The sequence below is a fragment of the Hypoxylon fragiforme genome (genome assembly GCF_022984875.1).
Source record: "Hypoxylon fragiforme strain CBS 206.31 chromosome Unknown GGS25scaffold_6, whole genome shotgun sequence".
NCBI classification, from domain to species: domain Eukaryota; kingdom Fungi; phylum Ascomycota; class Sordariomycetes; order Xylariales; family Hypoxylaceae; genus Hypoxylon; species Hypoxylon fragiforme.
Genome location: NW_026054761.1, coordinates 1,785,060 through 1,808,205, shown reverse-complemented (window position 1 = coordinate 1,808,205; position 23,146 = coordinate 1,785,060). Strand labels below are relative to the sequence as shown.

General features: G+C 48.1%; 9 protein-coding genes across 9 annotated transcripts; 4 read left to right on the top strand and 5 right to left on the bottom strand.

The window, feature by feature from the left end:
* The first annotated feature begins 31 nt into the window (after positions 1-31).
* Positions 32-1,682, top strand: GGS25DRAFT_495312 (DASH complex subunit Ask1-domain-containing protein). Its single transcript, XM_049261433.1, has 3 exons — positions 32-305; positions 384-1,389; positions 1,454-1,682. The coding sequence occupies exons 1-3, from the start codon at positions 108-110 to the stop codon at positions 1,579-1,581; spliced, it is 1,332 nt and encodes a 443-aa protein (XP_049115731.1). The 5' UTR covers positions 32-107; the 3' UTR covers positions 1,582-1,682.
* A 501-nt stretch (positions 1,683-2,183) lies between these two features.
* GGS25DRAFT_328562 (uncharacterized protein) lies at positions 2,184-2,802 on the bottom strand. The gene has a single exon (XM_049257880.1). The coding sequence runs from the start codon at positions 2,592-2,594 to the stop codon at positions 2,262-2,264; it is 333 nt and encodes a 110-aa protein (XP_049115730.1). The 5' UTR covers positions 2,595-2,802; the 3' UTR covers positions 2,184-2,261.
* Positions 2,803-4,390: 1,588 nt separating this feature from the next.
* GGS25DRAFT_328583 (cytochrome P450) lies at positions 4,391-6,919 on the top strand. Its single transcript, XM_049257881.1, has 5 exons — positions 4,391-4,595; positions 4,827-5,151; positions 5,232-5,429; positions 5,517-6,077; positions 6,175-6,919. The coding sequence occupies exons 2-5, from the start codon at positions 4,903-4,905 to the stop codon at positions 6,748-6,750; spliced, it is 1,584 nt and encodes a 527-aa protein (XP_049115729.1). The 5' UTR covers positions 4,391-4,595; positions 4,827-4,902; the 3' UTR covers positions 6,751-6,919.
* Positions 6,920-9,764: 2,845 nt separating this feature from the next.
* On the top strand, positions 9,765-12,631 carry GGS25DRAFT_495298 (cytochrome P450 61). Its single transcript, XM_049261432.1, has 4 exons — positions 9,765-10,472; positions 10,559-10,709; positions 10,770-12,021; positions 12,080-12,631. The coding sequence occupies exons 1-4, from the start codon at positions 10,310-10,312 to the stop codon at positions 12,116-12,118; spliced, it is 1,605 nt and encodes a 534-aa protein (XP_049115728.1). The 5' UTR covers positions 9,765-10,309; the 3' UTR covers positions 12,119-12,631.
* A 275-nt stretch (positions 12,632-12,906) lies between these two features.
* On the top strand, positions 12,907-14,051 carry GGS25DRAFT_495294 (Rhodanese-like protein). The gene is made up of 2 exons (XM_049261431.1): positions 12,907-13,358; positions 13,464-14,051. Exons 1-2 carry the CDS (start codon positions 13,065-13,067, stop codon positions 13,881-13,883), a joined length of 714 nt encoding a protein of 237 aa, XP_049115727.1. The 5' UTR covers positions 12,907-13,064; the 3' UTR covers positions 13,884-14,051.
* Positions 14,052-15,644, bottom strand: GGS25DRAFT_495293 (Yip1-domain-containing protein). Its single transcript, XM_049261430.1, has 3 exons — positions 15,333-15,644; positions 14,839-15,253; positions 14,052-14,750 (listed from the first exon to the last, which is right to left on the bottom strand). Exons 1-3 carry the CDS (start codon positions 15,375-15,377, stop codon positions 14,308-14,310), a joined length of 903 nt encoding a protein of 300 aa, XP_049115726.1. The 5' UTR covers positions 15,378-15,644; the 3' UTR covers positions 14,052-14,307.
* Positions 15,645-17,287: 1,643 nt separating this feature from the next.
* On the bottom strand, positions 17,288-18,191 carry GGS25DRAFT_328393 (uncharacterized protein). The gene is made up of 4 exons (XM_049257879.1): positions 17,972-18,191; positions 17,901-17,907; positions 17,515-17,806; positions 17,288-17,457 (listed from the first exon to the last, which is right to left on the bottom strand). Coding segments are annotated over exons 1-4 (387 nt in total). The 5' UTR covers positions 17,973-18,191; the 3' UTR covers positions 17,288-17,370.
* Positions 18,166-20,369, bottom strand: GGS25DRAFT_495285 (uncharacterized protein). The gene is made up of 4 exons (XM_049261429.1): positions 19,578-20,369; positions 19,307-19,514; positions 18,861-19,244; positions 18,166-18,795 (listed from the first exon to the last, which is right to left on the bottom strand). Exons 1-4 carry the CDS (start codon positions 20,229-20,231, stop codon positions 18,365-18,367), a joined length of 1,677 nt encoding a protein of 558 aa, XP_049115724.1. The 5' UTR covers positions 20,232-20,369; the 3' UTR covers positions 18,166-18,364.
* Positions 20,370-20,477: 108 nt separating this feature from the next.
* Positions 20,478-22,531, bottom strand: GGS25DRAFT_495283 (translation initiation factor eIF5A). Its single transcript, XM_049261428.1, has 4 exons — positions 22,099-22,531; positions 21,514-21,777; positions 21,308-21,437; positions 20,478-21,252 (listed from the first exon to the last, which is right to left on the bottom strand). The coding sequence occupies exons 1-4, from the start codon at positions 22,108-22,110 to the stop codon at positions 21,182-21,184; spliced, it is 477 nt and encodes a 158-aa protein (XP_049115723.1). The 5' UTR covers positions 22,111-22,531; the 3' UTR covers positions 20,478-21,181.
* Between the last annotated feature and the right edge of the window lie 615 nt (positions 22,532-23,146).

The following is a 23,146-nucleotide window of genomic DNA, read 5'->3' as shown; positions in this document are numbered from 1 at the left end:
GCTAAAGTGCCCTACCTATCAATTACATAGTGGAGTCAACAGTTTATCGGCTTCTTTCTTTCTTTCAACTCTGAATTCTTATTCGATTCAGCTTGTAATGCGACAACATGTCTCGATCCGGACAGTCTTTGGGGAGGAGCTTGACCTTGACAGAGGAATTAGAGAGACTTGAGCAGTCAATTACTCTTACCCTACAAGAAATTGACCACAATTTCAGCAAAGCGCACCGCATCGTCACCACTAGCATTCTCCCTCTAGTTGAGCAATATGGTGAACAATCCAAAGCTGTTTGGGAAGCTTCCAAGGTATGCGCAATATTGCTACACATAGGTACTTATAACACCTATAATACAGATAACTAATCTGCTTTGTCTTCTTTCTAGTTCTGGAAACAATTCTTCGAAGCTTCCGCAAATGTGTCTCTTTCAGGTTATGAGGAACTAGCGGAAGAAAATGAAGAGACCACGACAGCCGAGGAAACGACACTGGACGAGACCACATCGGATTACAACAATACTACCAATGCTGAGGAAACGGCTGAGCAGTCGGGCTACCAGGATGAGCATCAAGAACAGCGAAATATGCCCGACGACTCCCTACTCGACGAAGCTGAGATGACGGGCAGTACGCCACGTGTACCTACTAGCAAATCGCTACACGTGAAGCCACAGTTCGCCGAATTCGAGTCCCCCTACGAGAAACTGAGGCGCGAGCTCAAAGGCGATACCACCATCTTTAAGGACGATGAGCGATTTGCCGAAGGCGATGACGACGAAACAATGGAGCTACCTGGTGAGCTACTTGGCCATCCCAACCGCACATTCACCAAAACGAGACTTCCGGATATGTCCATGACACCGCGCTCTTCGTCCCTGCTCGAAGAACCCGGGCCGCAGTCCACGGCTCGTAAAAATAAAGACCCGCTACTGCATCGCCTTCTCGATAAGAACTACCGGGTGCAAGCGACACCACACAAGAACGTCGTACCGATACTACGTGCACGCGGCAGATCGCCTGTCAAGGTCGGCGAAGGGGAAGAGGACCGCACGCGTCGGGCGCTGTGGCAGGACAGCCCGATGAGCTCGCCCGAGATGGCGGTACCGAAACTACGAAGTGATTTATACATGTCTCCCGTGCGGTTACGTCAAAATCGTGCTGGTGCCGCCAGCGGAGCGCCGAGGACGCCGGGGGTCAGCGTGCAGACGCCAACGACCTTGAGGAAGACGAGGGATATATTCGCCGAGGCCAAGGGCAAGGGCCTGAGCACAAATAAGAAGCCTAAAGATGAGATCACGTGGGACAGCGACGACGACGATGATTTCGGCGCTATGAGCCCGCCGAAAACGATTCAGTTTGTGTTGCCACCGAGTAAACTGATGCAGACGCCTGGTAAGTAACTATTTGATATCTCATACAATGCACTAGTGATGTAGGCTAACTAGATTGGCAAAAGCACGAGAAGCAAGCAGGCGAATCGTGGACGATATTCTGATCACGGCCGGTGCAGCACCAGAGGACTCATCAGAGTATAGTCCGACTATGGTGAAGATGAACCAGGACATCCTGGACGACACGTTCTAAGAAGATGCTTGCCTAAGTATCTATGTAAGATGATGAATGTGGTCATGACGTTACTATAACCAAGACGCGGCGAGACTGCCAAGGGAGCATGACATTATATTTGTACCTAGGTGGTCATGATAGCCGTAAGTAGATAAAGCACAACACAAGAGATACCCCCATCCTTATTATATTCGTGTTCTTCGTACTCGTACGTAGTTCTTTTGATCAGAAAAACCCTCCCATGAGAATGATTACCTCTGCCGCGGCTTCACATTAAAGATTATGTTCTGTAGGTAGATGTACGTGTGCTGCGGCTTAGTACATAGGTATCCTTGCTTCACCCCTTACACGAGATGACGCTTCATCGCATTCATCCAGCCCGACATCCGCAATGCTTTTTTTTTGAAGGAGAAAACTCGACGCAAAGGAATCCCATCTCGTGCTATGTAGGTATGTACCTATTGTTGCCTGGCTTGGAATTATTCCGATGGGTTGGTAAACTGAACTGGCGTTCTTTTTGCTGTCTGCCTGCCGGTAGGTAGGTAGGCAGGCAGGCAGGCAGGTGGAAGGTAGGTAGTTTCCGCCGCCATTCAGTCGTGCCGCGGCTTCGGTACTCAACTCAACTCAACCCAACCCGGCGAGCCTAGCGGAGCAAGGACGAAAGATTATGCGGTTCGTTGTTTAGTCGGTTGGGTCTCCTAGTTCATCCGCAACTGGTTCTTCAGCGCGGCCCGCATCATTCTGGTTTCGAGGTCGCTTACTTTGCTGCTGCTGCTGCTGCTGCTGCTGCTGCTATTTCCACCACTACAAGACTTGTCGCTGTCCTTCTCTTTATGGTTGCTGCTTTTGCTGGGCTGGAGAAGAGGCTTGGTGCTTCCGGTTGTGCTTGTGGAGATGATGGAGGCGGAGTCGGAGTCTGAAGACTTTGAGGTTGAGGGGGGTGGCTGGGGTTGCTGCTGCAGGGCCTTCTCGCCGGAGAGGATGGCGCTTAGCAGGGCCGAGGAGTGCGCTTTGTCTTGTGTGTAGCTCATGGTTGTGGGGTTTATAAGGGGGTGGTGTATGGCAGGTGGTATAGTAGGTATCTAGCTAGGCATAGCTTGGTTGGCTCAGTTACTAGATAGTGTAGTGTGGCGAGGTGAGGCGAGAGTTGCTTGATGATGGAGGGCGTGGTCTGGGCAGGGGTTTATATCTGTTCGGTATGCTATGGCAACTCGAAAATTTTGCTGCCTAGAGGGACATGTAATGTATCAAAGAAAACAAGGCATTATTACCTACCCCAAGTTACGTAGGTACTTGATCTTTAATCTTTCAAAAAGATTATCAGATCTCTAGCCCCTGGTTTTCTCAGTTGGGATTACCAACTCGGGGGCCATGACGCGACGTTACTACAACCTAGAATGCAGATTGCCGATGACTCAGAAGGTGTGTTATAGGTATATATCAAGATTATAGTACATCCGGATGTTTTTCTGTTGGTCTGTATCTCAAGACAGTCAACACGAGCACGCAACACATGCAAGGGGCCTCGTCAGGAATATGCCTATAGATGAGTATACGTAGGCTGATTCTTACCTGCAGGTAGGGTATCTAGCCCATTTGGGCACATATCTAGCTTCCCGGTTTTCCAGAAGACTGCAAAGCCCTCGGCTCTTCCAGGTTAACTAGTGTCGTGGATACTATCTAAAGTAGAGCCTCATCAATGATTACTAGGTATAATTTTCACGTAGGCAAGTCATCAGCAAAAGACGTATATCTATAATTATTCCAAGTGCGACGTCAACCCCGGGCATGACTCATACTGACTCACTTGCTGGCGCTAACTTAATAGGAGGTAGGTAGCATCTATCATCCCATATCATTTTTCTTTCTTTCTTTTCTTTCTTTTACCTGGCGCTATTTTTCTCGAGCTGAATTGCCTGGACGGCTCTAATCGATCGCCAAGATATGCAAGTAATATGCAAGCAACGTAAGTATAACTGGTGATGGTACGCAAAACCCCCCTCTCGTGACGACTTCACTTCGTGTCTCCTTATCAACTGCGAAAAGAACAGGAGAAGAAAGGATGGTGTAATTAATATCTGTGCATATTCATCTCACCGCCAAATTTGATTACAAAGGATATGGTATCAATTGATCTAACCTTGGGGAATGCTTCCGCCGTAGGCGATATCAGTTTTATGGTTGCCATCGTTAGTGACAACTTCAAGATGCTGTAGACGTCTAGCTGTCTACTAGGTAGGTTAGGTAACTGAGTGGTTTGCCACCTCCTTTCGCTTCTCCTCGAAGATGAAAAATAGTACACGGTTATAATCCCCATTGTGTATGTTCGAGTATTGCTAACTGATGAGGCTGTAACAAGAGACAATGAATTCTATGGGGCCTGTTGCAGAACTCACTCGTCTTGAGACCTTAGCCCTGGCCTAACTAGGTACTGTTATGGAATAGCTGCTGAGGTAGGTGAATCCTCATACTACAAGATCGAGAAGCGTTTTATTCTAATATACTATGATATATACCTCCTTATGGAAACTACTTATATACATATGATAGTGCTGCATCGAGTAGCGTCAGGTACTAGGTATGCATCGCAGACATCACAGGTTGGTTCAGTATCACTTACAGAGCTCCTATAATAATTTCCCTAATATTCCAGTCTATGCCACCATGCAATAATATGAATAGATTTGCAGTGTCTGCTTCTTAGGTGTAAGGACATAGTTAAGTGAGTACCTACCTAGGAATCAAACATCTCTTCAAGATCTGGGGATGCAAAGGTCTGCGGTCAGCTAATCTCATATGATGCAGTATAATCCGACGCCATTTCCCCCTCGAGGTGGAGCATAAAAATGCCCTCTAAGAGATATGATACTGTTATATTGTGGCTGACATAATCGCCAACCCGAATACGAGCACGACCAAATAGAGCTGACCCCCTGCAAGCTCAAGCCGGGAGCCACCCGAACGGAGATCGTCTCTTCGATATAGATCTTCGACCTTGGTATCATCACCAGTAGCTTATAGCTCCGTAATAGGTATGAAATTTACAAACCGAAGAAAGTAATTGGCTATCAATGCCCACGAAGCAAGGTTCTGTAGGTAGATAGTAGAAATGGATCTCGTCAGGGGCTACCGTCTTCTACTTTTGCGAGTTGCTAGGCGTATTCGTTTTCTAAATAATTGTGATTTCTTTCAAATCCAAGAAATTTACCTATGTAGCTATATAAAAGGTAGTCTTACCTTCTCTAACTTGCAGTATACTCCAGACCCTAAGCCTGCCTTACATCTATCTTCTTCAAAACGACTCGACTTGCAAGCTGAAAGGGGGGGAAATCCGCCACCATGGAACTCCTACCAGACCTCAAGGGGGACTTGTTCCGACAGTATCTTCAAGAGCAAGGTCTTATATCGCGACTCTCCCTAACCGTTGCATCGATTATCGTCGTAGGAATCCTCGTCAATATTCTGAAGCAACTCCTGTTCAAATCCCCGAATGAGCCACCCTTAATATTTCACTGGCTTCCCTTCATTGGAAGCACTGTCACCTATGGCATGGATCCGCCTCGATTCTTCAAGGAGAACAGAGCAAAGGTACCTTACCGACCTACCTAAGAACCGCATTGCCCTTCTCGTGGTGGCATCAAGGCAGCTAACAAATCTTGTGACAACAGTACGGTGATATATTCACGTTCGTCCTACTCGGAAGAAAGACGACCGTGTATCTAGGCAGCCAAGGGAACAACTTCATTCTAAACGGGAAACATCGAGAAATCAGCCCCGAGGAGATTTATGCCGTCCTGACCACTCCGGTGTTCGGGAAGGACGTTATTTACGACTGCCCCAATGCAAAGCTCGTAGAGCAGAAAAAGGTCCGTTTCCCAGAGTTCTTCTTTCATGAGGTGCCTTCGTAGTTACCTATCGAGTTCTTAGTGTTACTCACAAGCCGATTTTTATAGTTCATCAAGTTTGCCCTGACGAGCGAGGCCTTCCGATCCTACGTCCCCATCATCTCCAACGAGGTGCAAGCCTATTTCCAAAAGAGAGCCGACTTCAGGGGGAAGTCCGGCATCGTCAACATCCCGTCCAAGATGGCCGAGATCACCATCTTCACGGCCTCGCACGCGCTCCAGGGCAGCGACATCCGCGCCAAGTTCGACGAGTCGCTCGCGCCGCTGTACCACGACCTCGACATGGGCTTCTCCGCCATGAACTTCTCGCTGCACTGGGCGCCGCTGCCGTGGAACCGCAAGCGCGACATTGCGCAGCAGCGCATGTCGAAGCTGTACACGGACACGATCCAGGAACGGCGGAGCCGTGGCGATACCCAGGGCCTCGACATCCTCACGCATCTGATGGGCTGCACGTACAAAGACGGCACCGCCGTTCCGGACCACGAGGTCGCGCACATGATGATCGCGCTGCTTATGGCGGGACAGCATACGTCGTCCTCGGCTAGCTCGTGGATCATGCTGTGGCTCGCAGCCACGCCCAGTATCATGGAGGATTTGCTTCAGGAGGTACGTGTTTTTGCCCCTGCTCTTTCCCTTTCCCCCCTTTTCCCTAACGTGCCTTGCTTAACACCATCCACTAACCCACCCACCCCCCCTCCTCCAGCAAAAAACCAACCTCGGCCCCAACCTCCCCCCCCTAACCTACGAATCCCTCGCCAACCTGCCCCTGCACGAAGCCGTCGTGAAGGAGACCCTGCGCCTGCACGCCTCGATCCACTCGATGATGCGGGCCGTGAAGCAGCCGCTGCACGTGCCGGGGACCAAGTACGTGATCCCGCCTCACCACGTGCTGCTCGCGGCGCCGGGCATCTCCGGCTCGGACCCGGCCTACTTCCCGGACCCGGAGGTCTGGGACCCGCGGCGCTGGCTGCGGGGGTCCGCGCGCGCGCCGACGTTCGCGCTGCTGCTCGACGACGCCGACTGGGAGGACAAGGCGGACTACGCCGTGGGCAAGGGCGCCAGCTCGCCGTACCTCCCGTTCGGGGCGGGGCGCCACCGGTGCATTGGCGAGAAGTTCGCGTACGTCCAGCTGCAGACGATCGTGGCGAACGTGGTGAGGCTGTTCAGGTTTGCCGCGGTGGATGGGACGGAGGGCAAGGTGGGAGGCACGGATTATGCGTCCTTGTTCTCGAGGCCGTTGGAGCCGGCGAATATACGCTGGGAGAGGCGGCGAGGGTAGATGGGTAGGTAGCAGGTATTTAGTTAGGAAGATTGTAATAGATGCCTACTCGGGTTCATGGAGGTTCGTTGTGTTGAATTTCTCTCGGTGAGGGTGCTTCTGGCAAGCGAAATGGTGAAAAGGGGTAATGAAGCTACTAGGTTAAGTACCTAAGCAGGCTACCACCGCCATAAGCATTCTACCCAATAGCCACCTCCTTAGGTATGTAGGTTAGTAGCTAGCCGGGTAGATGGCCGTCTTCTAGACAAGCTTAGAAGGAGGCATGTGGCTAGTCGACGCGCAAATCATGTAGGTTAGAGAATCCTGTACAATACCTACCTTTTCCATTGTCGAAAACCATGTCTCAACCAGGTAGTCTTCGCCCGTTTTTCTTCACGGCGCCTGGCACACTCCCAAGTGCTGGGAGCCCCTCATCACCGTCCTGGATACCTAGGCAATCAGGTTTGTGCTTCCAAGGGACTCAGGGGGGGTGGCGTTGTGAGACTCGTTTACATTGCCGCCTTGCTGATACCCAATACCCAAAGGCTTCCACGATCCGCGTACGGCGCGCGCGCACCCCGATGTCCCGCTGGAGTTCGCCTAGTTCTTCCACCTGCCTGATGATGCTGGTTCGCAGATCACGCACATGACCGAGTTCACCACCGACCCAACGCACAGGCTTTGGTGTTCGAGGCGGCAAAAAAACGAATGCTCTCACTTCTGATAAGCGTAGTCTTGCCTTAACTCACGGCTACCATATAAGCCGGCAGTATAAGGAGTACGCATACAAGATAGCAACTATCTAGCGTATAGCTAAAGAACTTGACGACTTGCTAGTTCATCCTACCTACATAGGTTAGGTAGGTGGCATGACCAGTGGTTGTGAGTGTGTGTAGAAAAGAAGTGCCTACTAACTACCTACGTAGGTGAGTAGGTAAATTTCCACCCACCATCATAATCATACTACGCCCTACTAGGTAGGCACTTAGACATATGACTTTTCGGGTTTATTGGGTGAAGTTACCTGAGCTGGATAGGATCAATTTATGGTATTAACCACCTGACGCATCCCAATAGCGAGAGATATCAAAGTCTTAGGCAAACTGTCTTGAAATCAGAGTATTGAAGACGTTGAATGAAGTAAGCTGAGATCGAACAAGAGACCAAAAAAAAAAAAAAAAAAGCATGGGATTCTCTCACTCCTCTGACATTAACCTACGTAGATCAAGATAGGAGGTTATACTGGGCCTATGAATTTCTAGCGATTCGGCATCCGGAAAGCAAGCGACCCGATAATGTTTCTACCCTAGTATCCAATTCTCTTCTTTATGTAGTACGCGTAGTTATTAGTTTCTTTACACTAAGCTACTGTAAGCCCACCGGTAACTCGTGAGCCCGGCAGGGGGGGCGTAGCGTACATAAGTTCGCAATTGGGCTTAGGATACCGAGAAAGTGGCGTGCCTTCGGCCCGGAATACCTGCATAGGTGCTAGGTGAAGCCTATTCCATAGCAGATCCATTATGGATGATAATTGTCATGAAATATTGAAAGACTGGCAGACTAGCAGACTAGCAGTTTAATCTTATCCCTATATTTTTTTTTTCTCTTTGACCCCTTGATCAGCCTTGAAGTCTTTTGTGGAAAGTTATTCGTTCTTAGTACTTCTTACCTAGCAGCCCAAGGTAGGCAATTTCAACATGGTATTCGTATAGAGGGTATCTTATTTCTATCAAATCATAGCCAATCAATCACAAATAACGCCGCATTATATAGCCTTGATTAGGAAGGGAATTAGATCGTGGAAAAGCGTATCGGAGGATCTCCTTTATTTTTACGCTTAAAATTTAAAATCTTAAAAAGTATGTATGTATTTATATAACCGAGGTCATATGTAGAGTCATATGTATGTATATATGCATATTCGCGATAACTTTTAACCCCTATTCCCATTTCCTATTTCCTGAATTTCAAAACAGACAAAAAAACCAAGACCCCCCCCTTGTCAATTAGGTACTTATGCCACATTAGAAAGTATTAGCGCAGGCTTTCTTGCTCAAACCCGGACTTAAGCCGTCGTATTCGTATTTGGCTTTCTTTGCCCCGCGGATCCAGAAGCGGTGAATGGCGGGAAAGGGAAAAGGGAAAAGGGAATTTGAGAAGGCATGCAGGGCTCTCGATTGGCCAATTGGTAAGCAACGGCACCCAATTTGGTCATAACATTGAACAACCTTCGACCGCGGTTGACATGCATTGCATCATTCTCAAACTGGGGTGCTTTTTTTTTTTTTTTTTTTTTGTTCCTTTTTCCTTTTCCTTCTTCTTTCAACAATGCCTTGTGTGGAATGGACTGATCTGATATCGCACCAACCTGGTCTGGAAAAGTTCGTACGTAAATGACCTGATATAGGAAATCATCGTTCCTTTTTCTTTTCTTTTTCTGTCTCTCCAATTTGCCAATCGAAAGATAGCTCCCGCTGGGCCGCTGACACGCTGTATCTCCCGCTGTACCTACAAATGTTTGTGTACCTAGTAATTACATACATGTACTACATCACTGGGCACGATAGAAGGATGTATACCTAGTATTACCCTACATTGTAGGCATGTAGCGCAGTTCCCGTTATCGACATCGGAGACATCTTCCAGTTGGAGTTGACTAATACATAGTTAGCCAAATACCCCAGCGACACTAGATTCTAGACGCATATGTATGTAATACGGCGTAGAGTTTTGAGTAAGAACTCCCAAGACTCCCAAGAGTCAATTGAAACCGCCAGACCTACATAGGATGTAACAATGCTGAACATTTAACCATTACGGAAAAGTAGACATGTACATGCATAGTACCCCAAGTACCATGATGATGTATCTGTGTAAGCGGTGCATGGTAACTTGCTTAATTAGGTATGTTATGGCAAGTTCTTTTGCATCAGCAGGAACAGCTTGCAGATCTCCCGGGCTCGTCTGTGGGCAGTGTGGCCTATGAGAGGTGAAAGATAGGCTGGTTATGTAGAATTTATGGATATAGAAATATTCGTGACTAGGTTATTATCGGTAAGATACTACGGCTAGAGCTTAGACTCCTTAGAGGTACATACATGTAGTTAAAAGGTACAAAGTAGATAATGTACCTGACTGGTTTAGTCCAAGTCATAGCGTGCCTGCATTTTTTAAACAGCCATGCAGGGGTTAGTACAATTAAGAGGGTTCTCTGATAATCAAATAATCAAATAATCAAATAATCTCAATCAACAAAATTTAGTGGATTCCCTGCGATATATCCACTTCTTCGCACTTACTCTTGCTTGCTTCTCTTCGCCTTCTTTTATCCTCTTCACCCTCCCTTCACGTCAACTTCCTCTCCATCTTGAAGGGTCGTCCTCCTTCTCTTATCTCCTAATATCCTCTACCACCTAACTCTCTCTTAGAGGTGGTTTTTGAGGCTTCTTACACAATATTCTTTATCCTACAAACAAATATCTGCAAATCAGTAATAGTTTGCGACGCGAACCCTTGATCAGCTGGCTTGTCTCCTTTTTAAGACCAAGTCAAGTCGACTCGACGAGTAACTGCGGTCATCATGGCTGCAAACGCCACGAGTTTTACCTCGCCCCTGGCGGACTTCAAGCTCGCGGCTGGTAACCTGCCTCCTCAGGTTGACCAAGTGTTCGAGACCATCGCCAATGCTACTTTCATGACATGGGTGTGGACTATCGTCGCCTTAGCCATCGCATATGACCAAAGTATGTTGAATTATCTTTTTCTCGATAGCTCATATGAGCTAGACGGAATTGAATACGCTGACCAAGTTCTTTTCAAAAAATTATAGTCAGCTATTTTATGCACAAGGGTAATATCGTCGGCCCGTGGTTCAAACTCCCCTTTATGGGACCCTTCCTAGAGTCAATGAACCCCAAGTTTGAAGGGTATTTGCAGAAGTGGCAGAGTGGACCTTTGAGCTGCGTTTCGATCTTTCACAAGTACGTTCCCAACCTGAATATCCACTGTTCTGTTCGCGTTATTAATCTCGGATTTCTCAGATTTGTTGTCATTGCTTCCACTCGCGACCTGGCCCGAAAAGTCTTCAACTCCCCAACATATGTCAAGCCATGTGTTGTTGACATCGCTACTAAAATTCTCGGAGAGGATAGCTGGGTGTTCCTGGATGGAAAGGCCCACGTTGACTACCGCAAGGGTCTAAATGGCCTCTTCACCCGTAAGGCCCTCGAGTGCTACTTGCCTGGACAGGAGGCTGTCTACAAGACGTATTTCGCTAGGTTCCTCAGCATCACCAAGGAGGCCGAAGGCAAGCCTCTCCCTTTTATGCACGAATTCCGCGAGCTCATGTGCACCGTCTCCCTTCGAACCTTCGCTGGGTACTATATGCCGGATTCCGCATTGAAAAAGATTGCCGATGACTATTACTTGGTAACTGCTGCTCTTGATCTTGTCAACTTCCCCGTCATCATTCCCTACACCAGAACCTGGTACGGCAAGAAGGCCGCGGAAATGGTAATGGATGAGCTTGCCAAGTGCGCTGCCAAGTCCAAGGTTCGTATGGCGGCTGGCGGTGAGATCACTTGCATCATGGACGCCTGGATTAAGGACATGATCGCCTCGAAGAAGTGGAGGGAAGCAACCGAAAAGGGCCTTTCCACTGAAGACCTTGTGAAGCCATCTCCTCTGTTGCGCGACTTTAGCGATATGGAGATCTCGCGAACCCTCTTTACGTTCCTCTTCGCCTCGCAGGATGCTACGTCGAGCGCTGCCACCAATTTGTTCCAGATTTTGGCCAACCGACCCGACGTTCTAGACAGAGTCCGAGAGGAGAACTACCGTGTGCGCAACGGCGATATCTATGCACCCGTGAACCTGGATCAGCTCGAGTCGATGACCTATACCCGTGCAGTTGTCAGAGAGCTTCTGCGATGGCGCCCACCAGTTATCATGGTCCCTTACAAGACCAAGAAAGCCTTCCCCGTCACTCCCACCTATACTGTCCCCAAGGGTGCCATGGTCATCCCGACTACGTATATGGCGCTGCGCGACCCTGAAGTCTATGAGAACCCCGACGAGTTTGACCCTGAACGATACTACACTGGCGACGCGGAAGAGAAGGGTGCCAAGAACTATCTTGTATTTGGCACTGGACCTCACTACTGCCTTGGTCAGCAGTATGCTCAGCTCAACTTGGCGCTCATGATCGGAAAGGCTTCGATTCAGCTCGACTGGGAGCATCACGCCACTCCTGAGTCGGACGAAATCAAGGTCTTTGCTACCATATTCCCTAAGGTATGTGTCTCGTATTATTTGATATGGTGATTACTGTTGAAACTAACGAGGTTATCAGGACGACTGCCCCCTAACGTTTAAAGAGAGAAAGTGGTAAAAAATGAAGCCAGACGTAGGCTTGAGGTTACGAAAGACATGAATCGTAGAATAACAATATTAATAGTAATGATGGTCTTGCATATGGGTTATTGCTGAGGATATGTCGACGCCACCGACAACAAGGATATCCATAGTAACAGCTGAATCAGACCGAAGTTTTTTGAAGAATGAGTGAAGACTACCGTTGCCTAAACCAAGGTACCTTATGGGTGGTATGGGCGGGTATTGGTGGAGAGTCTCACGATGTCAGATATGGTCGATGTTGAAATAGATGTAATATAAACGGCGACTATATGTACCGAATGATATCGCTAAGACGATGATAACATTAAGGGTTTTTGAAGAAAAAATGTGTAATGATATTGAAAGGGAAAGAGTTGAATTTTCGAAGTTGAGATGTAAGGCTCAGAAGTTATGTAGGAAGTGAGAATTACCTACTACTAAGGTTAGTATGCTTGGTACATATAGGCAACCATCAATGATGGATGTTAGTCGTATGGATGTATTGATGTGTTTTACACTGCATATACAATACATGTCTAGCGCTTAATTGTGACATCACAAGCTACGATTCACCAACCAAACAGCCAACCAATCCCAAAGCTCAATAACTATTAGTTCTTTCTACCCGCCGAAGTTCTAGAAGTTCTGGTATTATGTAATACATACGTACTATATGTATGTAGGTACGAATAGTTGACTACATAACTTGCATATGTATTCCGAGGTTTCAACTTGAACTTTCACCTTCACACAAAAGAGCCGTATCTACAGTACCTACCCAAGGTACATACATACCTTTTACAACAGACCCCGTTTATTAGCGCAATCCTTACTCGTCCGTCTCGCTTCTTACTTTTTTTTTTTTTTTTTTCCCCTTTTTGTTGTTTCGTCTTGTCTTGTCCTTGGGGAAAATAATAATAAACATCAACCGAGACAAATAAATGGCGACGAGACGACTCGCTCTAAGCGCTCCGTTGCGCGGCAGCACAAGCACCACGGTTCGAGTAGCGGCGGCGGCTGTGGCCCCTCGCGCCGCTGCGCTTAGCACCGCCTCCGCCTCCGCATCCCGAGGGCCAGCGACGGTGTTGTTGTTGCGGCAGCAGCGCAACATCCTCGCCGCACCGAGACACACCACTAGCGGTACCGGTAGCAGGGCGGGACAACAGCTGCGGTGGTCGTCGGGCTCGGCAGTGGGGGGGAGTGGAAGCGGTAATCGGATATGGAGTTTCGAGGAGGTGCGTATGACTACTCTACCCATCATCCACCTGCCTACCCACCTGCCCACCAAACCTTAGCTAGCTAGCCTGGGTACAACTAACCACCACCACCACCACCACCAGATCAACGCCGCCATCTCCCCCCCCTCCGACAGCGACAGCGACAGCGACCCCAGCCCCCCCAAAGTCCTCCTCATCGACACCCGCGAGCCCTCCGAGCTGGCGCAGACCGGGCGGATCCCAGGGGCCGTGAACATTCCCATCGTCAGCGCGCCCGACAGCCTGCACCTGCCGGCGGACGAGTTCCTGGACCGGTACGGGTTCGAGCAGCCCGCCAAGACCAACGCCGAGGAGCGGAACGACGGCCGGAACGATAGTCGGCGGGACGACGACGGTCTGCCGCAGCTGGTGTTCTACTGCAAGGCGGGGGTGCGCAGTCGGGCGGCGGCGCAGATCGCGCGCGAGGCGGGCTTTGTCAATGTGGGCGAGTACCCCGGGAGCTGGTTGGACTGGGTGGAGAGGGGGGGCAAGGTTGAGAGGTGATTAGGGGGGGGTAGGGTGCGTCCCTAGGTGTAGGTGTAGTTTGAGGTTCCCTACCTACCTACCTATCTCTACTACTATATGCCTGTGTATAGAGTATCGAAGAAAAGAATAAAAAGAATAAAAAGAATTTTAAGTCCCGAAATCATAACAGAAAAGCAAAAGTAAAGAATGTCTAGAAGTTTACTTCATGATACATTAAAAATAGAAAGATATGTCAGCTACCTAGTTAGTGTACAACACAGCACCATCGCTTAAGATCCTCCACTCCCACCCCAAAACGCCAGGAAAGCCATGATATTGCGCTCCCTCACTTCCCCTTTTCTCAGCCTGCAATGTGGACTAACTCCCGTAATATTGTTGTCTCGGACAACACTCCTTCCTTTTCGATAACCATACCTGCCTGCCTAGGTGCATGTTCTTCCCATTAGAAGAATCTAGGGGGGCTGTCACCAGCAGGTGGCTGATCGCCTCCTGCAGCGGGCGGAGTATCGCCCACCGGGCTCCCAGCGACGGGGCTTCCGGTGGCGAAGAACAGGACCTTGATCGCGATGGCGAGGCCCGCGTGGAGGGCAACAACGAGGATGAGCAGGATCTTGCTGGTTTGGCGGTCGGTGGCGCTGAGCACGGGGTATAGGTTGCGCAGAAGGAAGGCAACGCTGAGGCCGAATCCGACGCCGACGAAGACCCAGTTGAGGATGGTGATGGGCGACCAGCTGATAAGAGCGACGGGAATCCAGATCAGGTTGGAGTAGCCGTAGAGCGCCCAGCATTCGAGAAGGTTGGCCGACTCGGAGCCGAAGTAGCGCAGCGCGCCGAAGAGGACGACGGGGATGACGATGGTGTAGCCGTAGATTAGACCGGCGGCGCCTAATATGTTTTTCATTATATTAGTACATTATACATATATAGATATTTCCCGTATAAGTTGTGTGTCATAATCCAGACCGGTACGTACCGCTTAACAGCTTAAAGTCGTATGCAAACGGGCCCTGTCCCGTGCTGGACAAATACTGACTAATGGTGCCGCCGAGGAATAGGATGAGAACAACAGTAGTAGCGATCCAGAAAGGACCGTATAGATCGGGGTTCCCTTCGAGCACGTCGAGAAAGTTGGCTCGTGGGTACAGCGCAGCCCAGCAGCGGGACAGCACGGAGGAGGTGTCGACGTCGAAGTACTGGGCGTAAAAGGACAGGGTCCAGAGGTAGCGCTTCGAGGAGCCGGAGGAGGAGGCGGCGGTCGCGGGGGGTGGCAGGCCAGGGCCGGTATGGCCGGCAGACGGCGCACCTTTTCGTGTTTGCGGCTCGGTGAAGTTGAAGTTGGAGTTGTGGAATTCGAGGTCTTCTTGCAAGTCGGTGTGGCCGAGGTCGCCCTTTAGAGGATGTGTTGTTAGCTGTCTGTGCTGAACAAAAACGAAAGTCGGGAATAGCTAGCAACAGGAAAAAGCAAACCTCGTCATCAACGTCTACAACGGCATCGTAGCCTGCGTTCGCCATTTTTGTTTTTTGTCTTTGCCTTTATTTCGTTTTCTATCGTCTTCAAGTAATTATTATACACCTGGATACCTCGGGTAGGTATAGGTATGGTGAATGTTATCTTGAATGTACTATCAATACATACATATCATTGATGCATGTAGGTATGTAGATGTTAGGTGCATGTGTCCTAATAACTTCAACATTGAATAGCAATTGATTATGTATGTTCCAAGGTTCAAGGTTACATCAAATGTACCTAGTACTATGTATGTAACATGATCCCTGTCTTCCCAGATTAGTACTATGGACCCCGGTTAATACATGTCACGCTGGTATATAACTTGAAGCAACGAATTAGGATGGTCACATGACATGTATAATTACTATGTATTTGAATTCAATCATTGATGTTGATCCTCGATATAACCTCATCTATGTGTCCTCTTTTAGGTAACTGTGTTTAATATCTCTTTCAGGAGCTCTCCTTAACATGTCTAGTCTTTGATACTTTATAACCCTGGCCTTGTGAGCTACCTAACGAGCAGCTGAACACACAACGCCGGCGTGTACAGGGGCTACCAGTGGTTAGAGCGGCAACCAATAGGCCACTGCTACCATCAGGGCCAGCGGCCGGTGGTTGGGAAAGGAGACTCAGGTGGCTGCAGTAAGGTTGATGATAGCTTCAGGTGTGGCCTCATATGGCCTAACAAACATATTTATATATATAGTTATATATAATTTTTCAAACTTTAGATAAAACACCATAGATTAAACGACCACATTGCTACCTATACCACATATGCCGTGACTGAGCAACCAGAGGGATTAACCTATAGTCCCACACCCCCTTGGTAGTTGCAACATACTAACCTAGGGAGAGAGCATCGTTAAGACGACGCCCCGAAAATAAAAAAACAGTATAGGCAGTAAAGCAATGGGACGAGAGCCCCTTGCCTAGGCACCTAGACACCTACCGAGCACCCCTACAAGCGGACTGCTGCAATGGGAGCGACGTACCTAGCCACCTAGGTTAGCCACATGTAACGCCTCCAGTGATGTTACCCTTAGTCCAGACACACAACTCGTGCTTCGTACATACACACATACATACCTACCTAACCCAGGTTAGGTAGCTGACCTCGCTCAGAAGTAAGTAGCCAGGCGCTGCAAGAAGTGTTTCCCGATTGATCTTGATAAACGGCAAAGCTACCCAAGTACCTTGGGTTAAGCTACTTACCTACCTAGTACCTACCTAATATATCCCATTAACTCATCCAGGACCCAAGAGAAAGAGAAGAGGCCTTGAGCAAATGTGGATGGAGAAGGGGCTTACTTTCATTACACCCGAACTTCTCCTATACGAACCTGGGCTTCGATTTGATATCCCTATCTTCCCTACCCAGGCACCTTGGCACCTATCTACTACGTTAAAGCTTGTCAGCAAGTTTCCAGAGTTTCTTTCGGTATGTCCTGGTATTGACATAGTAGGCATCCAGCGGATGTGGGCTTAGGGAAAGACAATAGATACCTAAAAATAGACTGAAGTGAGGCTCTTGTTGAAATGTAGAAATGGCTCAGTGAATTGGAAACAGTCATGGAGGCCAGGTTGATATGAAGTGCTTCGCCACTACATACATCCATGGATGTGCTGTAGATATACGTAATGCATGTGGTAAGTCTGCTCACGGGCAAGATAGACCACAATTTCGTTACGCTCATCATCCACTAGGAACTGATACTTAAGTACCCATCTAATTCCTATATCACATTCCCATATCATGTTCCCGCGACACACTTCAAGACATTCACGAACCTGCCTAAGTAGGGATAAGTTTTTCATTTGCATCGCAACTCAATTGCCACTAAACTAGAGTATGCTATTTCCGTAGGAGAAAAAGGGACATGAAAGTGGCCAATAATCTATCCTCCACCCGTTCGTAGCGTGCTCATGATAGTGATAGACCCCAAACCGAAGACGCCGTAGAGATGGAACATGTAGTTGACGAATCGTTTACTTCAGCTTCTTCTTGGGTCGTAGCTGGTTGGTGTGTCCACACTTGCGCTTTCGGCAGTTAGTGGCACGGGGGGGGAGGCGGGCCTTTTGGAAAATGTTAGCTAGAATCGCCTGATGAGAAGGCACCGAAGAGTAACTCACGTAGCACTTGCGGCAGATCATCTTGTCGCAGTTGAACTTGGAGGCAAGAGCCTTTAGCGAGGGCTCGATGATACCACCACGTAGACGGAGGACGAGATGGAGAGTGGACTCCTTCTGGATGTTGTAGTCGGAGAGGGTTCGGCCGTCCTCGAGTTGCTTGCCAGCAAAGATTAGACGCTGTTGATCCGGGGGGATGCCCTCCTTGTCTTGGATCTTAGACTTGACATTGTCGATTGTGTCGGAAGACTCCACCTCGAGGGTGATGGTCTTGCCCGTCAGGGTCTTCACGAAGCTATAATATTTTTCCTCATTAGTCGCTATTCGTTTTGATCGGAAATCTTTGGTCGCGCGCAAGGCGATGAAGGCGGGAAAGGCATGAGGCTTACATCTGCACTGTAGAGACATTCTAGTTAGCATTACGGTCAAAATGGCGTATACAATATGGGGATTGACCTACTTTTTGCTGTCCGTCGTGAAGGTTGATGTTGGATGAGAAGTCAAAGATTGAAGTCGTCTTTGTAAATTTGGTGGGGGTTTGAAATTCCACCATAAACGAACCCTAGTGGATTGAAAGTCACCTGATTTGAGCTGATTTGAGAGTGGGCACCAAATTTTTAACATTCAAGAGCATTGAACTTCAATGTTGAATGCGGGTTTTATGGTTTACGCTAAGTACCCTAGGCACTGTAGTAGGCAGTATGTGACCCATATTTATTAGCGCAGTACAGTGAGTACACTACTACTTACGTACTGTATCATTATCTGGATAGTCAGGCTAATTGACTGAATATCTAACTATCCATACTCCGTACTTCTCTAACCGTCATATTGACTATCTGAATCATCATCATCATCTAATAACAATCTCCTTCCCCTTCCCCTTATCCTGCGTATGCCTTGCCTGTTGAATACACCATAACTCTAATCGTCTTTCGACCTGCGTAGCACCTCTCATCAATGTACTCAACGGTATAGCCGCAAGGGCTGCCGCTTTACTATAGAATGCCTTGGCAGCATCCGGCAGGTCTTCCTCGGTCCGCCAGACTAGACAACAGTCTCGAGTTGGTTTCTTGTCCTCCTTGTCCTCCTTATCCTCCCTGTCCTCCTCATCTACATCTTCGGGATTGGACACAGGCTCGATGACCTTCATCGAACTGTTCAACGCCGCATATCTATGCCGGACCATATCCCTGCTTCCGTCCTCGTTTGATTGTTCCCTTTGATTACTTCGTTCGGAAGATCGTTGTTGATTCTCGAATGGCTCTCGGATTCGCTCAGCTGCTAGAATGGGGGTCAGTATCACTAGGTAAGGTGGATAGCATAAAATCTAGCGTGAGGTAAAATACTTTTTGGGTCATGATCGTCTATCCACATCTTCTCGAACCAGTCCATGAAATCATCCAGCTTCGCCCCGTCCATGGTGAGCACATCGTCGGAGGTGACCTTGTATTCTTCTCCGTTCAGTAGATTGGCCGATGACTCGTTCGTATCTTTTTGCATAATTTCTTGCCATCTTGTCCAGTCAACCTTCATGCTTCGCGGATCTTCGCGGCTTCGCGGCGCCCTCTCTACGCCGTCAAGTGGATAGAGTAGTTTTGTAGACACGACCACAAGAGCAATCAAGAGAATCTCTGGGTTCTCCATTGTCCTAATCTTTCTGCCCTCTGTGGGATATGCATAATCCGTTTGTAGGATCTCGGCAATGCACTTTACTGCAACGTAGAGTTCGACTAACAAAATGGGTTAGCTACCATAACGTCCGTTGTGCGGCAACTCGTGGATAGGTGTTTACTAGGCAGAGTCAAGTCGGTTATGAACCGGATCAGTATAGGCACATAATTCAGAGGCGGAAACACCGTGTCAAAATTGGCCTTGAAGGATATAACGAGCTCTTGCACAGCTGTCTGCAGTCGACCCGGAGGGATGTGATCCCTAACCTGCAAGGCCCTGTGATAATCCGCCGGAAGACGGTCTCGAACATTACGAGGGATGCTGTTGAGCTACAATAGACATAATTAGCACACTTAGACTCTTACTTCTTACGAACAAGGCTATAGCCATACCGCCGCAAGATAATCCAACTCTCCTTTCTGTGCCCAGCCGCAAAAGTCGGCCATCGTAGCCGGTAACCGTCGTACCAAACAGCCCAAATAGCACAACGCCAACGTATCCACCAGCTTCGGCAGACGCCAGCGTCTACCCGCCCTCGGGGCCCAAGGCGCCGTCGTCGCATCCGAGAGGTCGAAATCAGACGAACTCCCGAAGCCCCCCTCGCTCTGGGAACTTAGCGCCGCGCTCGAAGCATATCCATCGGACCCCCCCTTCTTCCTCGGACCCCCGCTCTCCCTAAGCGGCAAGTTCCGCACTCTTAGAGCCCAGAGCGCGCGGACGATCTCCTCGAAATCCTCAGGAAACTGCTTCTCCCGCACGAGGCGCTGGACCAGGCGGAGCAAGATCAGCTGCAGGGCCTCGAGGTACAGCTCCCTGCCCTCGTCGCCGGTGAGCTTGACGGCCACCTTTTTGCGCGGCTCCTTCTTGCGTCGCGAGACTTTTCCCTGAGTCCCGAAGGCGTCCTCGTCCGCCTCGTGCTCCGCGAACCCTTCAAGTCGGTGCCCGTTACGGCAGTATCGGATCGCGTCCTGCGCGTACCACTGCCGCGCCCCGCACTCGTCGCAACGCTGACCGTCGCGGAACCGGTGATATTTGGTTGGTGCCATCTTTCCCCCTTACCCCCCCTTTTTGGTTTACCGTTCCTATAATTCGTAATTACCAAGGTATCTTTTATCCAATGAACATATTAGTAGGCTCACGTGAGATGCGGAAGAAAAACATTAAAATATCGAAGAGGAAAGAACCGGGGGTCTAGCGATAAGATATAATTTTTATCTCATATATCATATCTTCGTAGATCTCCTTTTCTTTTTCTTACTTTTTTTTGTATACCCAACTTTTAAACACGCAACTGTTAAATCGGGCAAACATCCATTAAAATTAACCTTAGGAGGAATAGATTACTTGGACAATAACGTCTTGATTTCTAAGGTTTCCTCTATACCTAGGATACCCTAGGTATTCAACCTTCTAACAAGATTCACTAGCATATAGTATTTACTCATATCAAAGTAAGGGAAGTCAAAATCATGTCTGTGATTAAAATTTGACCACAAGCTGTCATCACGAAACAGTGCTTTATGCCATTCTATCAAAAATAGTTCTTCTGTCAAGTTCTGTGTATTGCATCATCAAATCACATATAACTTGGAACAATGACCAAGAATACCATGTCACATATCATGTTGCGTAATATAAATAGAGAACTTCATAGATTCCACACAAGACAAGTCAAGTGCCAATAAAACAGAAAGTCTGTCTTGATTCACGAAATCCCCACAGACACACATCGTTTTGTTCATCGAAAGGGATGGGGGTAGATGCGATATCCGTAGGATTGCCGTAGTAACTGCTCGATCCCCCACCGTGGATAACACATCCATACAGAAACCCCATGACAATAAGCCATGGATAAGCGTCCGGTACGAACCTAACTAGTAGTTTCCTAGTTCAGATAATCTCCCCTCTGGGTGATGTCCAAGTTGGTAGAGGCTTGATGGCGCAGTTCGATCCACTGACATCCTCCATTTGGGCCCCAAGTCTCCTATCAGGAGACTTAGTCCTTCTGGCTGGGCTCATCGGCCTTGATAGCAGCCTCCTCGCCCATAGCCGACTGAATCGTAATGACTGAAAAGAGTTAATTATGAAATACCCAGTAATAATGAACTAATCGAAGACCTACTAAGAGCGGTTCCATTCTCGTCAGCGGACTCAATCTTGTTACCAATGTCGCCCTCAGGTAGCTTGATGTCACTTCGCTCCTCGCTGGTGTTTATATCGTGGAGGACAATGAAGCCATCCTCAATGTGGGACTAGACACCAGGTAGGTTAGATTACCGCCATGACTGGCAAGACTGACCGAAATCAGTCATGGATGTGTATACTGACGAAGTTGTACTGCTTGGTCTTGACAACAGGAACCTCCATGTTGTGGGTGGAAGGGCACAGTTCTTCGAGCTTCTTTCCAGTGAAGATGTCGATACCAACAAGATGGACCTTGGCGTGACCGTGCTTGCCAGTCTTGGAGGTAGACATGTCCACAATCTTGCAGGGTCGGCCCTTGATGACAACGGCACCGTTCTTTCGGAGGGCCGAGCATTGCATAGGGAAGGTCTGGGACGCACCGGCATCGCCCTGGTTGTCGATCTCGAACTGCGAAGAAAAACTTGGTCAGCAAACATATTTATGACGAGTAACAAATAAGCAATTAATCGAGACAAGAGTGCGGTTTTGGGAAATGATAAAATAACGCCATCAAAATAAGATATATGTGAAGTCAATATAATTATTAGCATTAGCATCGCGGGGTTCATTGGCGATGCGTGTACCCTGCTTGATGCGGTGATGCGGTGATGCGGGGTGGTGTAAGTACGAGCCCGCCATTGCGATCGCCCAGGAATTTACAAATAAAAAAAAATAAAATAAATAAAAAAAGAGGGACACAAATGCTGCCTGATAAATACAGAGACTTACCTCGTCCGCCATGTTGAAGGATTGACCGAAGTGAAAGATGTGGTGTGGAAAATGAAGAGAAAGGAAGATGCGCAGATGGCTTAGTTAATTGTCCAAGACCAAACTTTTTGAAAGTTGGTGGACTTGATTTGTAGAAGGAGGGGGAGGGTTTTTGAGAAGAATGAAGAAGATCCAAGAGGAGGGGGTGTAGGGTGTAGAAAAAAAAGTAGAGGTAAGGAGGGACGGACGTCAAAGGCAAAAATCCACGGGTTTTTTTTTCTTCCAAGATCAACTGGGCACACAGTTTACGCGATACCTGATAGGTTGATTGGTTCAAGGTCCGCGATTTAACCCCAGCAGTCTTTCCAAAAAATCATTTTTTTTTTCTTTTCATTTCTTCAATTTTTTTAATAATTTTTTTATGTAGGTGTTTGGCGGGGTGGATGTTTTGTGGGCTCTAGTTGAGTCTAGCATTTCATTTTTTTAGGTGATCTTATGCTAATCTAGGGTACCTAGTAGCTTACCGAACACTAAATTCTTTACCCACAGCGTACCTAGTACCCTAACCTAGGTATCCGTGATTTAACTACTACACTATGTAGTTTTACTACTAGTAGTAGTCACAGCTGAAGTACTCTTACCAGACGTGTAAAGCATCTGACGGATTCTGACCTTTATAGCGTCTTGTATGCACCTACCAGCTAGGCCCTACACAGTACTACTAGTAGTATATACATATAATTATGCAGGCGCATCATACAGAGTATTCAACAGTATACTGTGTAGAATGAGATATTCAGAGATTCCCCTGCTTGTCCAAAAAGAAGCAGAAAACCAAGAAAACCAAGAAAACCAAAGAACAAACATTTCATGTTTAAACTTTATATCAAAATGCATAGGTACATGTAGTTATGTATACGGTACTTATTAAGGTCAATGCTTGTTCAACATTTCAACATCAATGATTGATTATGCTGCTCCTTTCAACCTTAGGCATGAATACTAATCTAACCCGATGTGGTAACGTCGTGTTTCCAATGACATGTGTCTATAGCTTAGCTTTGGCCAA